General features: G+C 38.7%; 1 protein-coding gene across 2 annotated transcripts in view; it reads right to left on the bottom strand.

Annotated features, from left to right (window-relative positions):
• POLA1 (DNA polymerase alpha 1, catalytic subunit) overlaps window positions 1-19,731 on the bottom strand; it is a 308,750-nt gene that overhangs the window by 54,573 nt on the left and 234,446 nt on the right. For both annotated transcript variants that reach the window (XM_025373524.1, XM_025373525.1), the window contains exon 36: window positions 17,975-18,071. In XM_025373524.1, the coding sequence (XP_025229309.1) occupies window positions 17,975-18,071 (97 nt within the window). The remainder of the gene's footprint in view (window positions 1-17,974; window positions 18,072-19,731) is intronic.

The raw sequence follows: 19,731 nt of genomic DNA, 5'->3' as shown, positions 1-19,731 counted from the left end.
TAAGCAATTGGGCAGAAATATTGGTACTTCTAGAAGCAATATCATATAGGACAGAGATCCAATACATATTTGCTGAATAAACTGGGCGAGTATGCAGGGCACAAAGAGGGGACAGAGAGTAGCAGACATGCACACAGACCTGCTTTTGTGACCCTATTTGAAATTACAATAATTTCTTAAAACAAGGAAAGTACATCAGTGTCTAAAATTAGCCAGCAAATCTATCTTTCTACGAACTAGTTTAAGCCTTAAGCTCTAGGGGATGGTGCTAAGGCTTGCAGGGCTCACAGGCCAAGGAAAAAAAGGTTTCCCAAGGCCTTTATACAGGAAGAATGTAATCAATGTTGATTTAACTCAATGATGGGCTACTAAGTCTGTCTAGTTACTGTCCTGTTAGCCACAAGGTAAGAGAATGCAGATGGATCTAAATAAATTCATGATAACTACAGGAAGAACTAGTTTAAGAATGAGTCAAACTGATGATGGGTTTTCTTTGTATATGAAGGGTAATATTATATGAACAAGATAGTACAGCATAAAATAATAAATGGCACTGATTAATAATGTGAAAATCAACATCAGTTCTTGGCCTGGGCCTACAGGGTTACTGGAGACATCACAACGACATTATTAGACTTCAAAAGTTATGGTTGATTCCCTTAGATAATTATGAAAAATTTATCAAGAATTATAGGATAATGGAGACATATGCCAATTCACATGAAAAGACAGCAAAGCAAAACAAAACACAACAATGTCAGTTTAAATGTCAGCTTCAAAATGAAATCTGTATTATAATTGAAAAGATGAGGATTAAGTAAACACTTTGCTTTCAACCATTAAGGGCTATTCTGGCATGGTATAAGCACTAGTAAAAAACCAACAAACAAAAAATACCAACCACCAAAACAAAAACAAAAGATTAAGAGGAAACGTGACAGGCAGTGCTGTCTCACAGAAGGAGCATAAACACTTCTGAAACCATGAGAAGAAATGTTACCACAATAGAGTTAAGGCAAATAAGAAATGATTAAGACATTAAATTCTGGGCTAAGTAAATGAGAAAAGATTCCCAAGAGGAAAAGAATATGCAATTTTAAAATAACCTCTAACTACTAGAGAAAAATAGCAGAGTCAGACTAAATCTGTTTAAATCCCAAACATCTCTGAGACCATGAAACAATTCTGGATAAATATAAATCCTCTAATTTGCCTGAAGCAAATGGGACTGGCATTTTCATACCGTTAACTGACTTTTTAAAAAAATTCACATTTATTGGAAATTTCAGCTAGTATAAAAATGTCACAAATTCAATAACTGGTAATACCACAATGAATGTTTCTTTAGAAAGTTTTAAGAAAAAAACGAATGTCTTCTCCTTCTAAGACTACAGAGCTGAACCTTTTAATGTTTAAGGTTACATTTTCAAAAGAAATAACTCATACATTTTAAGTGACTGTTTCAATACATTTCTAGTGAGAAGCACTAATTTTTCGGGGAAAAATAGTATACCTGTATCTAACCCCAAGTGCTTGATTTAGGTCATGTTATAATAGATTATACAGATTTTACACAAATACTGATAATATTAATTCCTGAAACTCATAGTACATTCTATCATGATACTTAAAGGATCTACTCTCCTCTCTGCCATGAGTATTACAAGCCCTTTCCTCCTAATTGATGTGCAATTAATACAGCCAACCTCCAATTAGTCTTCTACAACATTACCCTACTTAGACAATAAAGCAGAGCCTCTAGATTGGGTTTTAAACCTGGGCTAAAATAGACTCCTACAGACCAAAAATGGTTCTGGGATTTCTCTTTGTAGTGTAATTTAGATGTCATATCTAATTTGCTGTCATGACTATTGTTTCACTGTGCAATTTTTATGTCATTTTGAATGGTAAAGGCATCATAGCTTTATTGAATTAAATTTTCTGTCTTTATTTAGGGTCTGATGTTACATGTTTGTGCGCTTATGTTTATGTCTCAAAAGCTGCTTTTGACATCAAGTAGTAGAAAGGAGTATGCTCTCTTGATACGTTTGCTCATATCTTAGTAAATACAAACACGAACTGGAAAAACACCTTCTCCAAACTGAAGAAACAAAAAACTAAGTATTATTATTGCTTTTAAAGGCAGAGATAGCTATTAAATAAGCCATTCACATTACAGAATTATAGAAGATCTTGCTGTTTTGTAACCTAAATGCCTTGTTGATTCTATTAATCAATTCTTTCCTAAGAAAGAACGGCCTTTTCCATTGACAGTTTTTGTGGTACTTACCTCAAACATTTAGATATTATTCTTACCACACTCCATAGTCACAAAAAAATTAAAATGCTCTCTGACTTTTTAAATCACAAGGGACAAAGCCTATCTTACCTATAACACAATACTCACTCAGTTTAGGGTTGGTCTGTTGGCAGTTATCCTTGACCTGGCCTATGAGTTCAAGCCCTAAACTAAAGTTATGACTAAGAAGACTAACCATGGAAAGCCTTCCACTAGACCACTGGAATAGCCTTTTAAGTAACTTTTAGTGCATGAAATTTCATAAAGTTTTTACTAGATAATTACACTTCCTGATTTTGTAATTAGTGGAAGTACATGCAATTACATAATAATTATGATAGTAATTACGTAATTAAGATGTATAATTATGTAGTAAAAAACATCATGGAAATAAAACCATCTACTGTGTAAGCACAATACATTTTAAAAGTAAATTCACTAGCTCAACTATTTAAAAATACTTTTCTTCAAAATAAAGTGATTAGCTCACATTATGGTTTAAACGCTTGAGAATTGTTTCATTTTTTTCATCATTGGTGATAGAAGCATATTTTAAGTACATGAAAAAAATCTTATCAATCTTTGGTACTTTTCCTACTAAAAAAATGACAATATGCTTTGCAAATGCAGACCATCAACCACATTATCACCTAGACATGGCAGAGCCCTTGTGTTGCTGTACTTGTCACTATAAAAGGGGAAAGGAACTTGCCCACTAAAAAGACATAATGGGAAATGATTTTATAGAACGAGTGAGTAACACATCTGTTATCATAGAAAGCCTCTAAGTCTCTTTGTACATAAAAGTGCAAATGTTGACTGCATATTTACAGAAATGGGCTTAAACACACATAATTAGTATCTGGAAACTGGCTGCTCCAAAAAATGGCAACTTTCATATACTAACTTAGCTATCTTGAGGAGGATGGCAGAAAATGTACAGAGCCAAGACACTTCTACCTATGGGGAAAGCAACTAAAGTGACCATTTCCTGAAAAATGTAGTTTCTCTTCTGTCACATTGTAAAGTTATCTTGAGTAAAAACAAAAAAACAAAACAAAACAAAAAAAACAAAACAGGCAGTATCCACAGAGAAAAATAAACCAGTGTTAGCAGCTCCATGCTGCCATCAGACAATATCAACTTTCTCATTCTTGTAGCGAGTATAAAAACATCACAGAAAAGTCAGTGACAGTAGGAAAAAGAAAATTTCAAAATAAACTTTTTCAATAGCAAAATTTAAGAAATAGAATCTTGTTTCCATTAAAAGAATCTAGTTCAATGCCTTGAAATCTTTACAAAATACTTCTGAATCAATGTTGTAATGAAGTCCAGAAGGTAGTGACAGGGTGAAATTTTACTCTGGGCACACAGAGAGTGGCCCTTACATGAAGTGGGTGTAGAACTACACTCCAGTTCTTTTTTTATTGAGATGGAGTCTCACTCTGTGGCCCAGGCCGGAGTGCTATGGTGCGATCTCGGCTCACTGCAACCTCCACCTCCTGGGTTCAAGCGATTCTCCTGCCTCAGCCTCCCGAGTAGCTGGGATTACAGGCATGTGCCACCATTGCCCGTCTAATTTTTGTACTTTTAGTAGAGACGGGGTTTCGCCATGTTGGCCAGGCTGGTCTCAAACTCCTGACCTCAGGTGATTCACCTGCCAAAATGCTCCCAAAGTGCTGCGATTACAGGCGTGAGCCACTGTGCCCAGCCTTAGTTCTTTCTTTTATAAGCCGCTAATCTTAAAAAGCTGAAAGCTATTTTGAAAATCCTAATTTACTTCTCCCTTGTTCCTTCTAGTTACAAAGAAACAAAGTGGAAGAACTCATGCTTTTTTGCTTTTTCCCCCTCTTAGCCCTTGTCAGGCCACTGCATTTTTAGTTTAATAAAAACATATTTCAAAAGGCCAGGTTGTGATATGAATTCTACCTTAAACTTGGGTAGTCCTTCTGTAGCCTGCATAGTTGTCGTTTTGAAGTTTTACCAATGGACAGCCCTAATCAATGAATGAATAAAATGGAAGTAGGCTTTAGTTATTAAGAAAGGAGAGTGTCTTAGATCAGTGCTTCTGAAACTTTAACACGCAGAGGAATCACCTGAGAATCTTGTTAAAATGCAGATGCTGATGCAGCAGGTCTGGGGAGGGTCTGATAGTTTGCATTTCTAACAAGCTCCCAGGTGATGTCTATGCGGCTGGGATACTGATCACACTTGGAGTAATAAGGCCTTACGTTTGACTTGGAAAAAATACACGAATACACGTAGAAAAAAAGCTGGTTTGGGTTCATTTCTATGTTATTTTTTCCCTCAACTGTGAAATTATTTGGGTAATTACTTCAAGTTGAGTAACATTCTCTATAACATTTCAGTGCTTATAATTTTTTTGATGTTGAGAGCAGTACATGCTCAGAATATATAATGTAGAAAATACATAAAATTATAAAGAAAAAGAAAATCTATAATCCACCTAGAGATAACTATAACAAATTCTAGGGTTCCTTACTAATTTTTCTACCTTGCACATACACCACAAATTAGAATCATAAGTTACCTAGTTTTGTATTTTATCATTATACTGTAATTCTTTGACATTAAAGATTATAACTGTGTAATATCTAACAATAACAATCCCCAGAGGCTCAAGATTATACAAACCACTTTTTTTTTACCAAAATTCTTTATGTATTTCTACACTCACTTCTTTATGTTTTTTATTATACTTTAAGTTCTAGGGCACATGTACACAACGTGCAAGTTTGTTACATATGCATACATGTGCTATATTGGTGTGCTGCACCCATTAACTTGTCATTTACATTAGGTATATCTCCTAATGCTATCCTCCCTCCCCCCACCCCACAATAGGCCCCAGTGTGTGATGCTGCCCTTCCTGTGTCCAAGTGTACTCTTTGTTCAGTTCCCACCTACGAGTGAGAACATGCAGTGTTTCGTTTTCTGTTCTTGCAATAGTTTGCTGAGAATGATGGTTTCCAGCTGCATCCATGTCCCTACAAAGGACACAAACTCATCCTTTTTTATGGCTGCATAGTATTCCATGGTGTATATGCACTGCATTTTCTTAATTCAGTCTGTCATTGATGGACATTTGAGTTGGTTCCAAGTCTTTGCTATTGTGAATAGTGCCGCAATAAACATACATGTGCATGTGTCTTTATAGTAGTATGATTTATAATCCTTTGGGCATATACCCAGTAATGGGATGGCTGGGTCAAATGGTATTTCTAGTTCTAGATCCTTGAGGAATCGCCACACTGTCTTCCACAATGGTTGAACTAGTTTACAGTCCCACCAACAGTGTAAAAGTGTTCCTATTTCTCCACATCCTCTCCAGCACCTGTTGTTTCCTGGCTTTTTAATGATTGCCATTCTAACTGGTGTGAGATAGTATCGCAGTGTGGTTTTGATTTGCATTTCTCTGATGGCCAGTGATGATGAGCATTTTTTCATGTATCTGTTGGCTGCACAAATGTCTTCTTTTGAGAAGTGTCTGTTCATATCCTTTGCCCACTTTTTGATGGGGTTTTTACTTGTAAATTTGTTTGAGTTCTTTGTAGGTTCTAGATATTAGCCCTTTGTCAGATGAGTAGATTGCAAAAATTTTCTCCCATTCTGTAGGCTGCCTGTTCACTCTGATGGTAGTTTCTTTTGCTGTGAAGAAGCTCTTTAGTTTAATTAGATCCTATTTTTCAATTTTGGCTTTTGTTGCCATTGCTTTTGGTGTTTTAGACATGAAGTCCTTTCCCATGCCTATGTCCTGAATGGTATTGCCTAGAGTTTCTTCTAGGGTTTTTATGGTTTTAGGTCTAACATTTAAGTCTCTAATCCATCTTGAATTAATTTTCGTATAAGGTGTAAGGAAGGAATCCAGTTTCAGCTTTCTACATATGGCTAGCCAGTTTTCCCAGCACCATTTATTAAATAGGGAATCCTTTCCCCATTTCTTGTTTTCATCAGGTTTGTCAAAGATCAGATGGTTGTAGATGTGTGGTATTATTTCTGAGGGCTCTGTTCTGTTCCATTGGTCTACATCTCTGTTTTGGTAGTAGTACCATGCTGTTTTGGTTACTGTAGCCTTGTAGTATAGTTTGAAGTCAGGTAGCGTGATGCCTCCAGCTTTGTTCTTTTGGCTTAGGATTGTCTTGGCAATAAGGGGTCCTTTTTGGTTCTATATGAACTTCAAAGAAGTTTTTTTCCAATTCTGTGAAGTAAGTCATTGGTAGCTTGATGGGGATGGCACTGAATCTGTAAATTACCTTGGGCAGTATGGCCATTTTCACGATATTGATTCTTCCTATCCATGAGCATGGAATGTTATTCCATTTGTTTGTGTCCTCTTTTATTTCATTGAGCAGTGGTTTGTAGTTCTCCTTGAAGAGGTCCTTCACATCCCTTGTAAGTTTGGTTTCTAGGTATTTTATTCAATTTGAAGCAATTGTGAATGGGAGTTCACTCATGATTTGGCTCTCTGTTTGTCTGTTATTGGTGTATAAGAATGCCTGTGATTTTTGCACAATGATTTTGTATCCTGAGACTTTGCTGAAGTTGCTTATCACCTTAAGGAGATTTTGGACTGAGACGATGGAGTTTTCTAAATATGCAATCATGTCATCTGTCAATCTGCAAACAGGGACAATTTGACTTCCTCTTTTCCTAATTGAATACCCTTTATTTCTTTCTCCTGCCTGATTGCCCCGGCCAGAACTTCCAACACTATGTTGAACAGGGGTGGTGAGAGAGGGCATCCCTGTCTTGTGCCAGTTTTCCAAGGGAATCCTTCCAGTTTTTGCCCATTCAGTATGATATTGGCTGTGGTTGTGTCATAAATAATAAATAGCTAAATAATAATAAATATAGTATATTTATTATTAAATATATTATATACATTATAATTATTATATATTTATTTAAATATATTAAATATATTTAAAATATATTAAATACATTATATTAAATATGTATTTATATATAATATATTATATATATTATATACATTATATTTATATATAATAAATATATAATAAATAAATAATAAATAATAAATGTGTCAAAATAATGAATAGCTCTTATTATTTTGAGACATGTCCCATCAATACCTAATTTATTGAGAGTTTTTAGCATGAATTTTGTCAAAGGTTTTTTCTGCATCTATTGAGAGAATCATGTGGTTTTCGTCTTTGGTTCTGTTTATATGCTGGATTACGTTTATTGATTTGCGTATGTCAAACCAGCTTTGCATCCCAGGGATGAACCCCACTTGATCATGGTGGATAAGCTTTTTGATGTGCTGCCGGATTCAGTTTGCCAGTATTTCATTGAGGATTTTTGCATCGATGTTCATCAGGGATGTTGGTCTAAAATTCTCTTTTTTTGTTGTGTCTCTGCCAGGCTTTGGTAGCAGGATGATGTTAGCCTCATAAAATGAGTTACGGAGGATTCCCTCTTTTTCTATTGATTGGAATCGTTTCAGAAGGAATGGTACCAGCTCCTCCTTGTACCTCTTGGTATAATTCGGCTGTGAATCTGTCTGGTCCTGGATATTTTTTGGTTGGTAGGCTATTAATTATTGCCTCAATTACAGAGCCTGTTATTGGTCTATTCAGGGATTCAACTTCTTACTGGTTTAGTCTTGGGAGAGTGTATGTGTCCAGGAATTTACCCATTTCTTTGAGGTTTTCCAGTTTATTTGCATACAGGTGTTTATAGTATTCTCTGATGGTAGTTTGCATTTCCGTGGAATTGGTGGTGATACCTCCTTTATTATTTATTGTGCCTATTTGATTCTTCTCTCTTTTCTTATTAGTCTTGCTAGCAGTCTATCAATTTTGTTGATCTTTTCAAAAAACCAGCTCCTGGATTCATTGATTTTTTTGAAGGGATTTTTGTGTCTCTACCTCCTTCAGTTCTGCTCTGATCTTAGTTATTTCTTGCCTTCTGCTAGCTTTTGAATGTATTTGCTCTTGCTTCTCTAGTTCTTTTAATTGTGATGTTAGGGGGTCGATTTTAGATCTTTCCTGCTTTCTCTTGTGGGCATTTAGTGCTATAAATTTCCCTCTACACACTGCTTTAAATGTGTCCCAGAGATTCTGGTATGTTGTGTCTTTGTTCTCATTGGTTTCGAAGAACATCTTTGTTTCTGCCTTCATTTCATTATGCACCCAGTAGTCAGTCATTCAGGAGCAGGTTGTTCAGTTTCCATGTAGTTGGGCGGTTTTAAGTGAGTTTCTTAATCCTGAGTTCTAGTTTGATGGCACTGTGGTCTGAGAGACAGTTTGTTATAATTTCTGTTCTTGTACATTTGCTGAGGAGTGCTTTACTTCCAACTATGTGGTCAGTTTTGGAATAAGTGCGATGTGGTGCTATGAAGAATGTATATTCTATTGATTTGGGGTGGAGAGTTCTGTAGATGTCTATTAGATCCGCTTGTTGCAGAGCTGAGTTCAACTCCTGGATATCCTTAACTTTCTGTCTCGTGGATCTGTCTAATGTTGACAGTGGGTTGTTAAAGTCTCCCATTATTATTGTGTGGGAGTCTAAGTGTCTTTGTAGCTCTAAGGACTTGCTTTATGAATCTGGGTGCTCCTGTATTGGGTGCATATATATTTAGGATAGTTAGCTCTTCTTGTTGAATTGATCCCTTTACCATTATGTAATGGCCTTCTTTGTCTCTTTTGATCTTTGTTGGTTTAAAGTCTGTTTTATCAGAGACTAGGATTGCAACCCCTGCCTTTTTTTGTTTTCCATTTGCTTTGTAGATCTTCCTCCATCCCTTTATTTTGAGCCTATGTGTATGTCTGCACGTGAGATGGGTCTCCTGAATACAGCACACTGATGGGTCTTGACTCTTTATCCAATTGGCCAGTCTGTGTCTTTTAATTTGGGCATTTAGCCCATTTACATTTAAGGTTAATATTGTTATGTGTGAATTTGACCCCGTCAATATGATGTTAACTGGTTATTTTGCTCGTTAGTTGATGCAGTTTCTTGCTAGCATCGATGGTCTTTACATTTTGGCATGTTTTACATTTGGCATGTTTTTGTACTGGTTGTTCCTTTACACGTTTAGTGCTTCCTTCAGGAGCTCTTGTAGGGCAGGCCTGGTGGTGACAAAATCTCTCAGCATTTGCTTGTCTGTAAAGGATTTTATTTCTCCTTCACTTATGAAACTTAGTTTGGCTGGATATGAAATTCTGGGTTTAAAATTCTTTTCTTTAAGAATGTTGAATATTGGTCCCCACTCTCTTCTGGCTTGTAGAGTTTCTGCCAAGAGGTCCACTGTTAGTCTGATGGTCTTCCCTTTGTGGGTAACCCGACCTTTCTCTCTGGCTGCCCTTAACATTTTTTCCTTCATTTCAACTTTGGTGAATCTGACAATTATATGTCTTGGAGTTGCTCTTCTCGAGGAGTATCTTTGTGGCGTTCTCTGCATTTCCTAAATTTGAATGGTGGCCTGCTTTGCTAAGTTGGGGAATTTCTCCTGGATAATATCCTGCAGAGTGTTTTCCAACTTGATTTCATTCTCCCCATCACTTTCAGGCACACCAATCAGACATAGATTTGGTCTTTTCACATAGTCCCATATTTCTTGGAGGCTTTGTTCATTTCTTCTTACTATTTTTTCTCTAAACTTCTCTTCTTGCCTCATTTCATTTATTCGATCTTCAATCACTGATACCCTTTCTTCTAGCTGATCGAATCGGCTACTGAAGCTTGTGCATTTGTTACGTAGTTCTCGTGTCATGGTTTTCAGCTCTATCAGGTCATTTAAGGACGTCTCTACATTGGTTATTCTAGTTAGCTATTCGCCTAATCTTTTTTCAAGGTTTTTAGCTTCTTTGCGATGGGTTCGAACTTCCTCCTTTAGCTCAGAAAAGTTTGATCATCTGAAGCCTTCTTCTCTCAACTGGTCAAAGTCATTCTCTGTCCAGCTTTGTTGCATTGCTGGCGAGGGGCTGCATTCCTTTGGAGGGGAAGAGGCGCTCTGATTTTTAGAATTTTCAGCTTTTCTGCTCTGTTTTTTCCCCATCTTTGTGGTTTTATCTACCTTTGGTCTTTGATGATGGTGACGTACAGATGGGGTTTTGGTGTGGATGTCCTTTCTGTTTGTTAGTTTTCCTTCTAAAAGTCAGGACCCTCAGCTGCAGGTCTGTTGGAGTTTGCTGGAGGTCCACTCCAGACCCCGTCTGCCTGGGTATCAGCAGTGGAGGCTGCAGAAGAGTGAATATTGCTGAACAGCAAATGTTGCTGCCTGATCATTCCTCTGGAAGCTTCGTCTCAGAGGGGTACCCAGCCATGTGAGGTGTCAGTCTGCCCCTACTGGGGGGTGCCTCCTGGTTAGGCTACTTGGGGGTCAGGGACCCACGTGAGGAGGCAGTCTGTTCATTCTGAGATCTCAAACTCCGTGCTGGGAGAACCACTACTCTCTTCAAAGCTGTCAGACAGGGACATTTAAATCTGCAGAGGTTTCTGCTGCCTTTTGTTTGGCTATGCCCTGTCCCCAGAGGTGGAGTCTACAGAGGCAGGCAGGCCTCCTTGAGCTGCGGTGGGCTCCACCCAGTTCGAGCTTCCTGGCTGCTTTGTTTACCTACTCAAGCCTCACCATGACAGGCGCCCCTCCCCCAGCCTCGGGGCTGCCTTGCAATTAGATCTCAGACTGCTGTGCTAGCAATGAGGGAGACCCTGTGGGCGTGTGACCCTCCGAGCCAGGTGTGGGATATAATCTCCCAGTGTGCCGTTTGTTAAGATCCTTGGAAAAGTGCAGGATTAGGGTGGGAGTGACCCGATTTTCCAGGTGCTGTGTGTCACGGTTTCCCTTGGCTAGGAAAGGGAATTCCCTCACCCCTTGTGCTTCCCAGGTGAGGTGATGCCTCACCCTGCTTCGGCTCTCATTTGGTGGGCTGCACCCACTGTCCTGCATGCCCCAGTGAGATGAACCCGGTACCTCAGTTGGAAATGCAGAAATCACCCATCTTCTGTGTCGTTCACACTGGGAGCTGTAGCCTGGAGCTGCTCCTATTTGGCCATCTTGGAAGCGCCACAATCACTTCTTTATAATAAACAGATAGCTATGTTCTGAAGTGTCAAGTCAGAGCCTCCTACCATAAAAATCCCCTTAAACTAATCAAAGAAAGAATGTTTAAAAACCCTCAGATCATTTTTTTATTTGTAAGAAAATGAAATAAAAAATGCAGTTTACAGTTACCCATCTTAAAATCTATTTTTTTTTTTTTTTTTGAGACGAAGTCTCGCTCTGTCGCCCAGGCTGGAGTGCAGTGGCCGGATCTCAGCTCACTGCAAGCTCCGCCTCCCGGGTTCACGCCATTCTCCTGCCTCAGCCTCCCGAGTAGCTGGGACTACAGGCGCCCGCCACCTCGCCCGGCTAGTTTTTTGTATTTTTTAGTAGAGACGGGGTTTCACCGTGTTAGCCAGGATGGTCTCGATCTCCCGACCTCGTGATCCGCCCGTCTCGGCCTCCCAAAGTGCTGGGATTACAGGCTTGAGCCACCGCGCCCGGCCTAAAATCTATTTTTATAAAGAAAATTGCACAATTATAAAAAATATATAATTTTAAGAATGAATAGATGTGAACTGTTTTGTGTGTGCTTTACCTGTTATTAGTTATTAAAAACAGAAAAAGCTTGTCCCCAAAGTTCAGCAACAGTTTTTCAATGGAATAACACAACCAGTGGGCTTCACAAAGTGGCCTAAGAAGAAATGGACCAGACAGGTGCTCTCTGACACAGTTTTCTTTTTAATATTTTGTTAAGGATTTAACCAAGTAAATTCTAAGGACATCGACTAGCTGAGAGAGGACCACAGGGGCTCTTTGCTACTTTCATGATGAAACTTTCCTGCTTTCACTTTAACAGTTCAGGAAATATAGCGGAAATCCTTAACACTGAAATGGGACCCATCTTGAGACTTTCCAAAATCTCCAAATTCCCATATACACTAAAGCATATAATTTCTTCTGTAAAACTCTTATTTTCTGGCTTAAAAAATACTACCTTTAAGACCCTTTTCAATACTAGCTGTTGTCTTTGTTTTGGAGACCATTTTCCACAAAATAATATAATTATTAGCACTTCATGAGTACAACTACCTAGCTGACGGGGAACACAGAACAAGACCCCGTGGCAGTGTGGGTGAGGAGCAGTTGGCTTGGCTTGCTCATTAGTTAAGTGACTGGATATTCTTTCAGTTCAATTTAAATTTGGCATCAGCAAAATAACACACACAACATGTTACCTACCTTCAGTATCACTTGCAAAGAGTTCAAGCGACAGGCGTTAAATCTGCAAATGTCAAGGAACTTTAGTAACTTTAATTTCTTCATCAATATAATGAGCATAATCCACTGCTGCCTCACAGGAGTACTGTGAGAACTTGTGTTACACACATGAAAGGACAATAGGAAACTATAAAATACTTTAAAAGGAGAAGCCTAGTTCTTCTGGGTGACATGTTAGGAAACAAGAGTGCCTACAGATGTCACCGCCAGGCCTAAAGAAAAGACAGAATAAAAGAGATGACAAGAAACTGAAAAGTTTAAGGGGGAAAAAAAAAAAAGAAAAGAAAGCATATGAGGCTCAAGAGGGGAAGTGAATGTGGGATTTCACCTGGTTGAGAGGAGCAAGAAAACTGCAATCTTTGCAGGTGCAGCTCAGGATGCTGGGATGCTCAAGGCTGCCCATAGAACTTTGCGAGAAACAGGGTGACTTGAAGAATAGTCCATCTAAGCCTAAAGAGACCCCAGTTGGGAAGTCAGGCTTTCCAACAGATAGTTCTCCTATGGGTAAATCGTCATCTTTTAGCTAGCCTCCATGCTGCAACTCCAATTTCTGTCCTCAACAGAATTCTACATCCTAGTGTTCCAATTCTGGCAGAGACAAATCCAATGTGTTCAAAGGAATTTATTAAGAAATTCAAGTAGATCATCAGTTATGGACTGAATTGCGTCCCCCCAAAATTCATACTGAAGGTGGGTTGAAGTCTTAACCCTTTGTACCTTAGAATGAGACTGTATCTGGAGTGGACTGTATTAAAATGGACTGTATCGGGCCTTTAAAGAATTAAGGTAAAATGAGGTCATTAGGGTGGGACCCAATCCAATATGACCAGTGTCAGTATAAGAAGAGGAGATTAGGTACAGAGGGAAGACACTGGGAGAAGATAGCCCCTTAGAAGTTGAAGAGAGACCTGGCCCGGTGTGGTGGCTCACACCTGTAATCCCAGCACGTTGGGAGGCCAAGGCAAGCTGATCACGAGATCAGGAGTTCGAGATCAGCCTGACCAACATGGTGAAACCCCGTCTCTACTAAAAATACAAAAATTAGCCGGGCATGGTGGTGTGCACCTGTAATCCCAGCTACTCAGGAGGCTGAGGCAGGAGAATTGCTTGAACCCAGGAGGCAGAGGTTGCAGTGAGCCAAGATTGCGCCACTGCACTCCAGCCTGGGTGACAGAGCGAGACTTCATCTCAAAAAAAAAAAAAAAAAAAAAAAAAAGAAGTTGGGGAGAAACCAACCTTGCTGACACCTTGCTCTCAGACTTCTAGCCTCCAGAAATGTGAGGAAATACAGTTGGTTAAGCCACCTCATCCATGGTACTTTGTTATAGCAGTCCTAGCAAATGAATACACCATCTTACTATTAATAGCTGACACAATACAAGGAGAGAAGCATCTACTAAGTGAGAACAGAAACAGAAAAAAAATGTTTCTTTCTAGAACTAAAGAAAGATCATACACTGAAGTGAAAAAGCAGTTAGTGGCTCCCTCTCTTTGCTTCCAAAATAATTTCACCATATTGGTGGTGACACTCAGGCCATATCACACTTAGTTGTTGCCGAATCTGTCCTTCCTCAACAGACTCTAAGCTCCTCCAGGGCAGGGAGTGTTGGCCATCCACCTTTGTTCCTCTGACATGAGGAATGTCACTCAACACATAACAGGAACTATATATAAATTGTTTTTACTGTTTCTGAATAAACAACAACAAAGGTTCAGTTCAGAAAACTAAGAGACTTTTTTCTTCCTGCATTTTTAAGGAGACTTAGATTTGAACTGATTCAGGTTTCCCCTAAACTATTCACTTACCCCTACTCAGGCCAAGGCACCACGGGATGAGGCAGCCAAATGGGACCATTTCATGCTGCCATCCTGGAAATGGATTTTTACTTCATAGATTGCCCCTATGTTCCTGTAAAACCGCCTCTGAATCCATTATGCCATCTGTGTACATTCTGGAGCAGTTACAATAATAATGCCAAAGTCCCACAGAAATAAGATTTTAAAAATGTAATGCAGTTACAGCAAATATGTAGTAAACACTTCACCAACATGAATAACAGTCCTTTGCCATTTTAAAGGAAGGAAAAAATATCAAATGGGGTTAATTCACATTATGGACTAATGGCCTGTAAACTTTCATTTGAAAGCAAAGCACAGAAAAAGCTTTGACAAGAGCTACTTTTCACCATAAAAATAAACCTCTTTCAAATAATTTGTACGTGTTTTTCTAAGTCAAATTGCCAAGTTTCAAACAAAAATTAAAACCACCATCCAGTTACAACCCTTAAAACATGGGCTTTATGATGGAAATGGTAAAACAATCTTAGTGAAGGAAATGTTGCTAGGTACTGACAGTAAGGGAGAGTCTACAGTAAATACTTCACACACCAGTTACAGGGCACTTGTTGACAGAAGACACTTAGACTCCATTCTCAATAATATAACTGTGTGTAACGACTGTTATTTTTCAGAGGACTTCTGATGTTAACATCTACTGGTGTTCTGGCCACGGTCCAAATTGAATAAATATATTTGCCCTCTGGTTCCCTTAGATTTTAAACTCATTTTTATAGCAGGTCTCCCTTGAATAGCAAATCAAAAGAGAATTCACTTCAACTTATAAAGTGAGAAGTCAATTTTATTTCTTATGTTATTTTAAATTTATGGTGTTTTCCCCTATAATATAACAAGAATATTCTTGTTCCCCCATTGTTCCCCATGAACTATGACCTTGTAATTCTCTTTTATTTAGAAACCATCCAACCATGTCTTTAGAGTGCCCAGGAGAGGGGTTCTCAAACTTGGCTGCACGTCAGAATTATCTGGGGGAATTATCAAAAAATTATAGCTTCCTAAGCTCTACCCCCGACATCGTCTGAATTAGATAGAATCTGTGGGCATAGGACCTATGGATTTGGGTTTTTAATATGCCCCAGGTGACTCTTAGGAGAGGGCTTATCAGATGTCATGTGTTAGGAAACCTCTGCTGTTGGTAAGTGTGCCCCCAAGTTTTGGTTTATATCCCACCACTTATGAATACCCTAATACCACTTAGCATTACTGCATGATCTGAAAATGCCCGGAGCATGTAAATTTCAGCTAATTCACTCATTCCCAAACTGTAATTTAGGAATAATAAATAAGCAGCAGGAAATTCAGAGTTTCAATAGGTAAAATTCAATAAATAAAACAAAAGGGCTCTTGGAACATAACATGAAGTTCCTTCAGTCACATATATTTTTTTCCTCTTCTCATCTTATTTTCTTTAGCCCTCTGACATGTAAAAGAACCCATCAATAACTCAATGCCATTTTTGCCCCAAATTGCTGGGTAGTATATTATTAGATACAAACAATAAAAAAGTGTGCTGATTCTTAAACTTGTGAAATGGGACTACAGTAAACTCTGAGTGTACAGATCCTGTCAATACTTTTCCCTTTTAGCCAAGCAAGAGGCTTCCAAGCGGCTACTTATTTCCTCTTATTTTCTGTGGGTGTAATAATGTGCACTTCTCAATGTCCTCTAAGAGGATGGGCTAAATTTCCAGTGACTTTCCAGATCACTCCTCTACATGCCTCCAAGAGTTGCCAGACTTTTTGAAAACTGCTGATCATAAGACTGATTCTGCCTCTCAGATAAGAATTTTAGAGGTAAGAGGAATCTTTCCCCTCAAATAACATATAGAAAACAATCTAGGATGAATAGATTTAGAAAGAAATAATGGGTTGGCCAGGCACAGTGGCTCACACCTATAATCCCAGCACTTTGGGAGGCTGAGGCAGGCAGATCACCTGAGGTCAGGGGTTTGAGGCCAGCCTGGCCAACATGGTGAAACTCCCTCTCTACTAGAAATACAAAAATTGGCCAGGTGTGGTGGCACATGCCTGTAATCCTAGCTACTTGGGAGGCTGAGGCAGGAGAATCATTTCAACCTGGGAGGCAGAGGCTGCAGTGAGCTGAGACCATGCCACTGCACTCCAGCCTGGGCAACAGAACAAGACTCTGTCTCAAAAAAAAGAAGTAATGGGGGAACAGGTTCTAATATATTGATATCCAGAAAGAGGTAACAGATCTGATAGAAACAGACAACGCGTTCAGATAATCAGTACTTAATTTTCTCAACTCATGACTGTCTTCAGGAAAGGTCCTTGGGGATAAAAGAAAAACAGCTGTAAATGATATTACAAGTATATATGGGCTAGACATTGGCCATGAATAAAAGTTCTAAAACCTAGTTATTAATAGGCAGAAGAAATTTATTCTCTGTATAATTAATTTTACTAATTCATGGAAAATATGCTGTGGAGATAGCCCAAGTCCTTGTTGAACATCTAGAGATAAGATTCTAATATCTGACTTCTCCATCAGTTGTAAAATGTTTTCTCTCCAAGGACAGCAAAACCAAATAAGTCAAGGCATTTAAAAAATAATTTCTAGCCTATCTTGTGGATGCAAAAACAAGTCAATTATGACTGGAATGAAAAACAGTGAGACCAAATCAAGGGCAGCATGGTGATTCTTATGTGGGGAAATCTAACAATATTTGTAGGTTTTTTATGTCATTGCGTTGTTTCTAGCCCTAATATCGACAAACGAAACACTGAATTGATACTCGCTGACAAACAACATAAACACTCTGTAGGTAACTAATAAGAAAAATGTGTAAATTTGCCTTTTTTATTTTTCACAGATACTAGAAAAGTTGTCAATGTGATTTTCAGGTAGGAGAAAAAAAAAACATGCAGTTGTCATGACATTTTCAAATACTTTAAGTTATGTAACAAAGCTTTTCCCAGACCCATGAAGTCCCACAGTGCCTGCAAGTCTTGTATAAGGAAACGCCGAGTGCTGAGGGTTCCAGGCAACACCTGATCATATGGACTGAGGTGCCTATACACTCTCTTAGGATGGAGTCAATAAAGGAACTCCACCCCATCCCTCTCTCAAAACAAACCCAGGCTTTTAGCGAACAGCAGAGACACACTCCAGGTCTATTTTTTTGTGGTAATATCTGGTTTTTGTAGGCCCAATGATCACGTTGCCTATGCTTACTTTATTACAATTACTAAACTCTGTAGAAAATAGCATTTTCAAAATATAGCATTTAAAGAGTCCTTTTTGTACTGTTCCTCCCCCAAAGCCTTGCTTTAATAGAGAACAATGTGAAACAGTCTATGGGGGCCAAAGCTGGGGATTCCTATGCCACCGCCCCTCATGCAGGGGATCCCTGTGTTCACAGAGGCCCCCATGGCCTGCTTCTGAGACAGCAATGTGATGCTGCGTGAACAGCCTGACACAGTAGGTCTGGCTTTTATAATGCAAATTTCCACTTTAAACTCAAAGGTAATTACAGTATTTTAACGTACCTTTCTCATGATCGGTAGTAAGTTTCTCCAGTGCACACTCCGCATCAAAAATGTACCGGTAAAAGCACAGCTGGGTGTACAGGGACTTGTCAGAATACTGTAATATAACAGAAAATAAATGAATACTACTATTGGGGAGGGGAAAGCGATGGAGATCACTTTCAGCAGAGTGTGTCCCCTACTTTCAACTTTCAAATCAAGCAGCATTTTTTAAAGAAAGGGGGTAAGAAGGGCAGAATCATACTAATGGTTTGTCCCTCTTATATAGCATATACACCTTTCATAATTCAGAATATATCCTGCCACTTCGATCATAGATTACTACTTGCGAAGCTGCAGACTGATTACTCCTGCTGTCAAAAACCTGATTTTGTCAAATTGCAAATTCCTATGCACTCATGACAATTTGCACTGTTAATTGGGAAAAGTGCTATGTGCTTCCTAACTGGGACATGTCCATGCTAGCAGGAAGTTAAACAAATTCTGAAAACTGTTTAACACATATTGCTATACCATGAGCCCCGTTTTATGATTTGTGGTGACAATCCATTGCCTGTGCCAGGACTGGCTCACAGACTCAAGTAACATCTTGACTATTTGCTCTGTGGTAATCATAAGTAGGCAACGTATGACCTCTGAGAAGTACCATGTGAAATGAAATAACCAAGGTTTTTCATCCCACCCATGTCAAAACACTCATTTAATGACCTTGGCAAGTTCTAATTCAACAAAGTGTAGGAGATGTGTCTGAACTATTATTCACTCAGCAAACATATACTGAGCATTCCTGAGGTTATTTAGAGTCACTGCGTATTCTAAGCAACTGTGTCTCACTCTGCGTGGGAAAAAAACACATGCAGTCAATTCAATAACCAACATTAGAATTATTTGGTGAGTCACATTCAAATGCACTTCTATCTATTTTAAATCAACTGACCTAGGAACTTTCTTTCCATCTTCCCATGGGGTTAGACACTTGGGAAACTCTGGAGCTGGAGAACAATGAGCTCAAGCTTTGGTGTTTTCCTTGAGGGGTCCTACCAAGGTGAAAGAACTAAGCCCTCAGAACTTTCCAAATGAGAAGCTCAAATAACAAACATGTTACCAGTTTCTCCCTTGCTGCCTTGGAATGACACGTAATTTAACCAACACTGAACACCCACTGTGTGCCAAGTTGGTTGAATGAATGAATTAATGAATGACCACAACAGCCAAGTCATTTGTACAATTCATGCAGCAAGGCCAGGTGGCACACACAGACTATCATGTAAATACGAAATTAAGGAATACCACTATCTACAACTGGATACGGAAACAGCACTATTTTCAAAGGGAATCTCTTTGAGTAATCAGGTATTAGATCCAAGGATCCTACTTGGGTCTTAATGATGAAAAATTATAGTCAACCCAATTTGATGCAGGAGTAACTAAAATTCAATTAGAGCCCACACTTCACCTTTCTGCTCATTCCCTTATAAAATGTGTTACTAAATTTAGTGTATTTTAAACTTCTTTGGCTATTACAAATGGTATCTATAAATATTCGGTAGCAGGAACAAACCCACATGGAGCAATTTATCGGTCAGGGCTATTGTCTTTTTTGTGTGCGCATTCCTTCCACAAGTCTCTCTTTCTTTACCTGAACCTATTTTTAAAAAGTATACACCTAGAAGCCTATTTTATTTCTTATTAGCTATTCTACAATATGCATCATCATTATACTATTATACACCAGTTATTTTTAGCGAATCCTGATT

Source organism: Theropithecus gelada, chromosome X (genome assembly GCF_003255815.1).
Source record: "Theropithecus gelada isolate Dixy chromosome X, Tgel_1.0, whole genome shotgun sequence".
NCBI classification, from domain to species: domain Eukaryota; kingdom Metazoa; phylum Chordata; class Mammalia; order Primates; family Cercopithecidae; genus Theropithecus; species Theropithecus gelada.
Note: the sequence above shows the minus strand (reverse complement) of the source record. Positions and strands in the feature narration are given on the sequence as shown.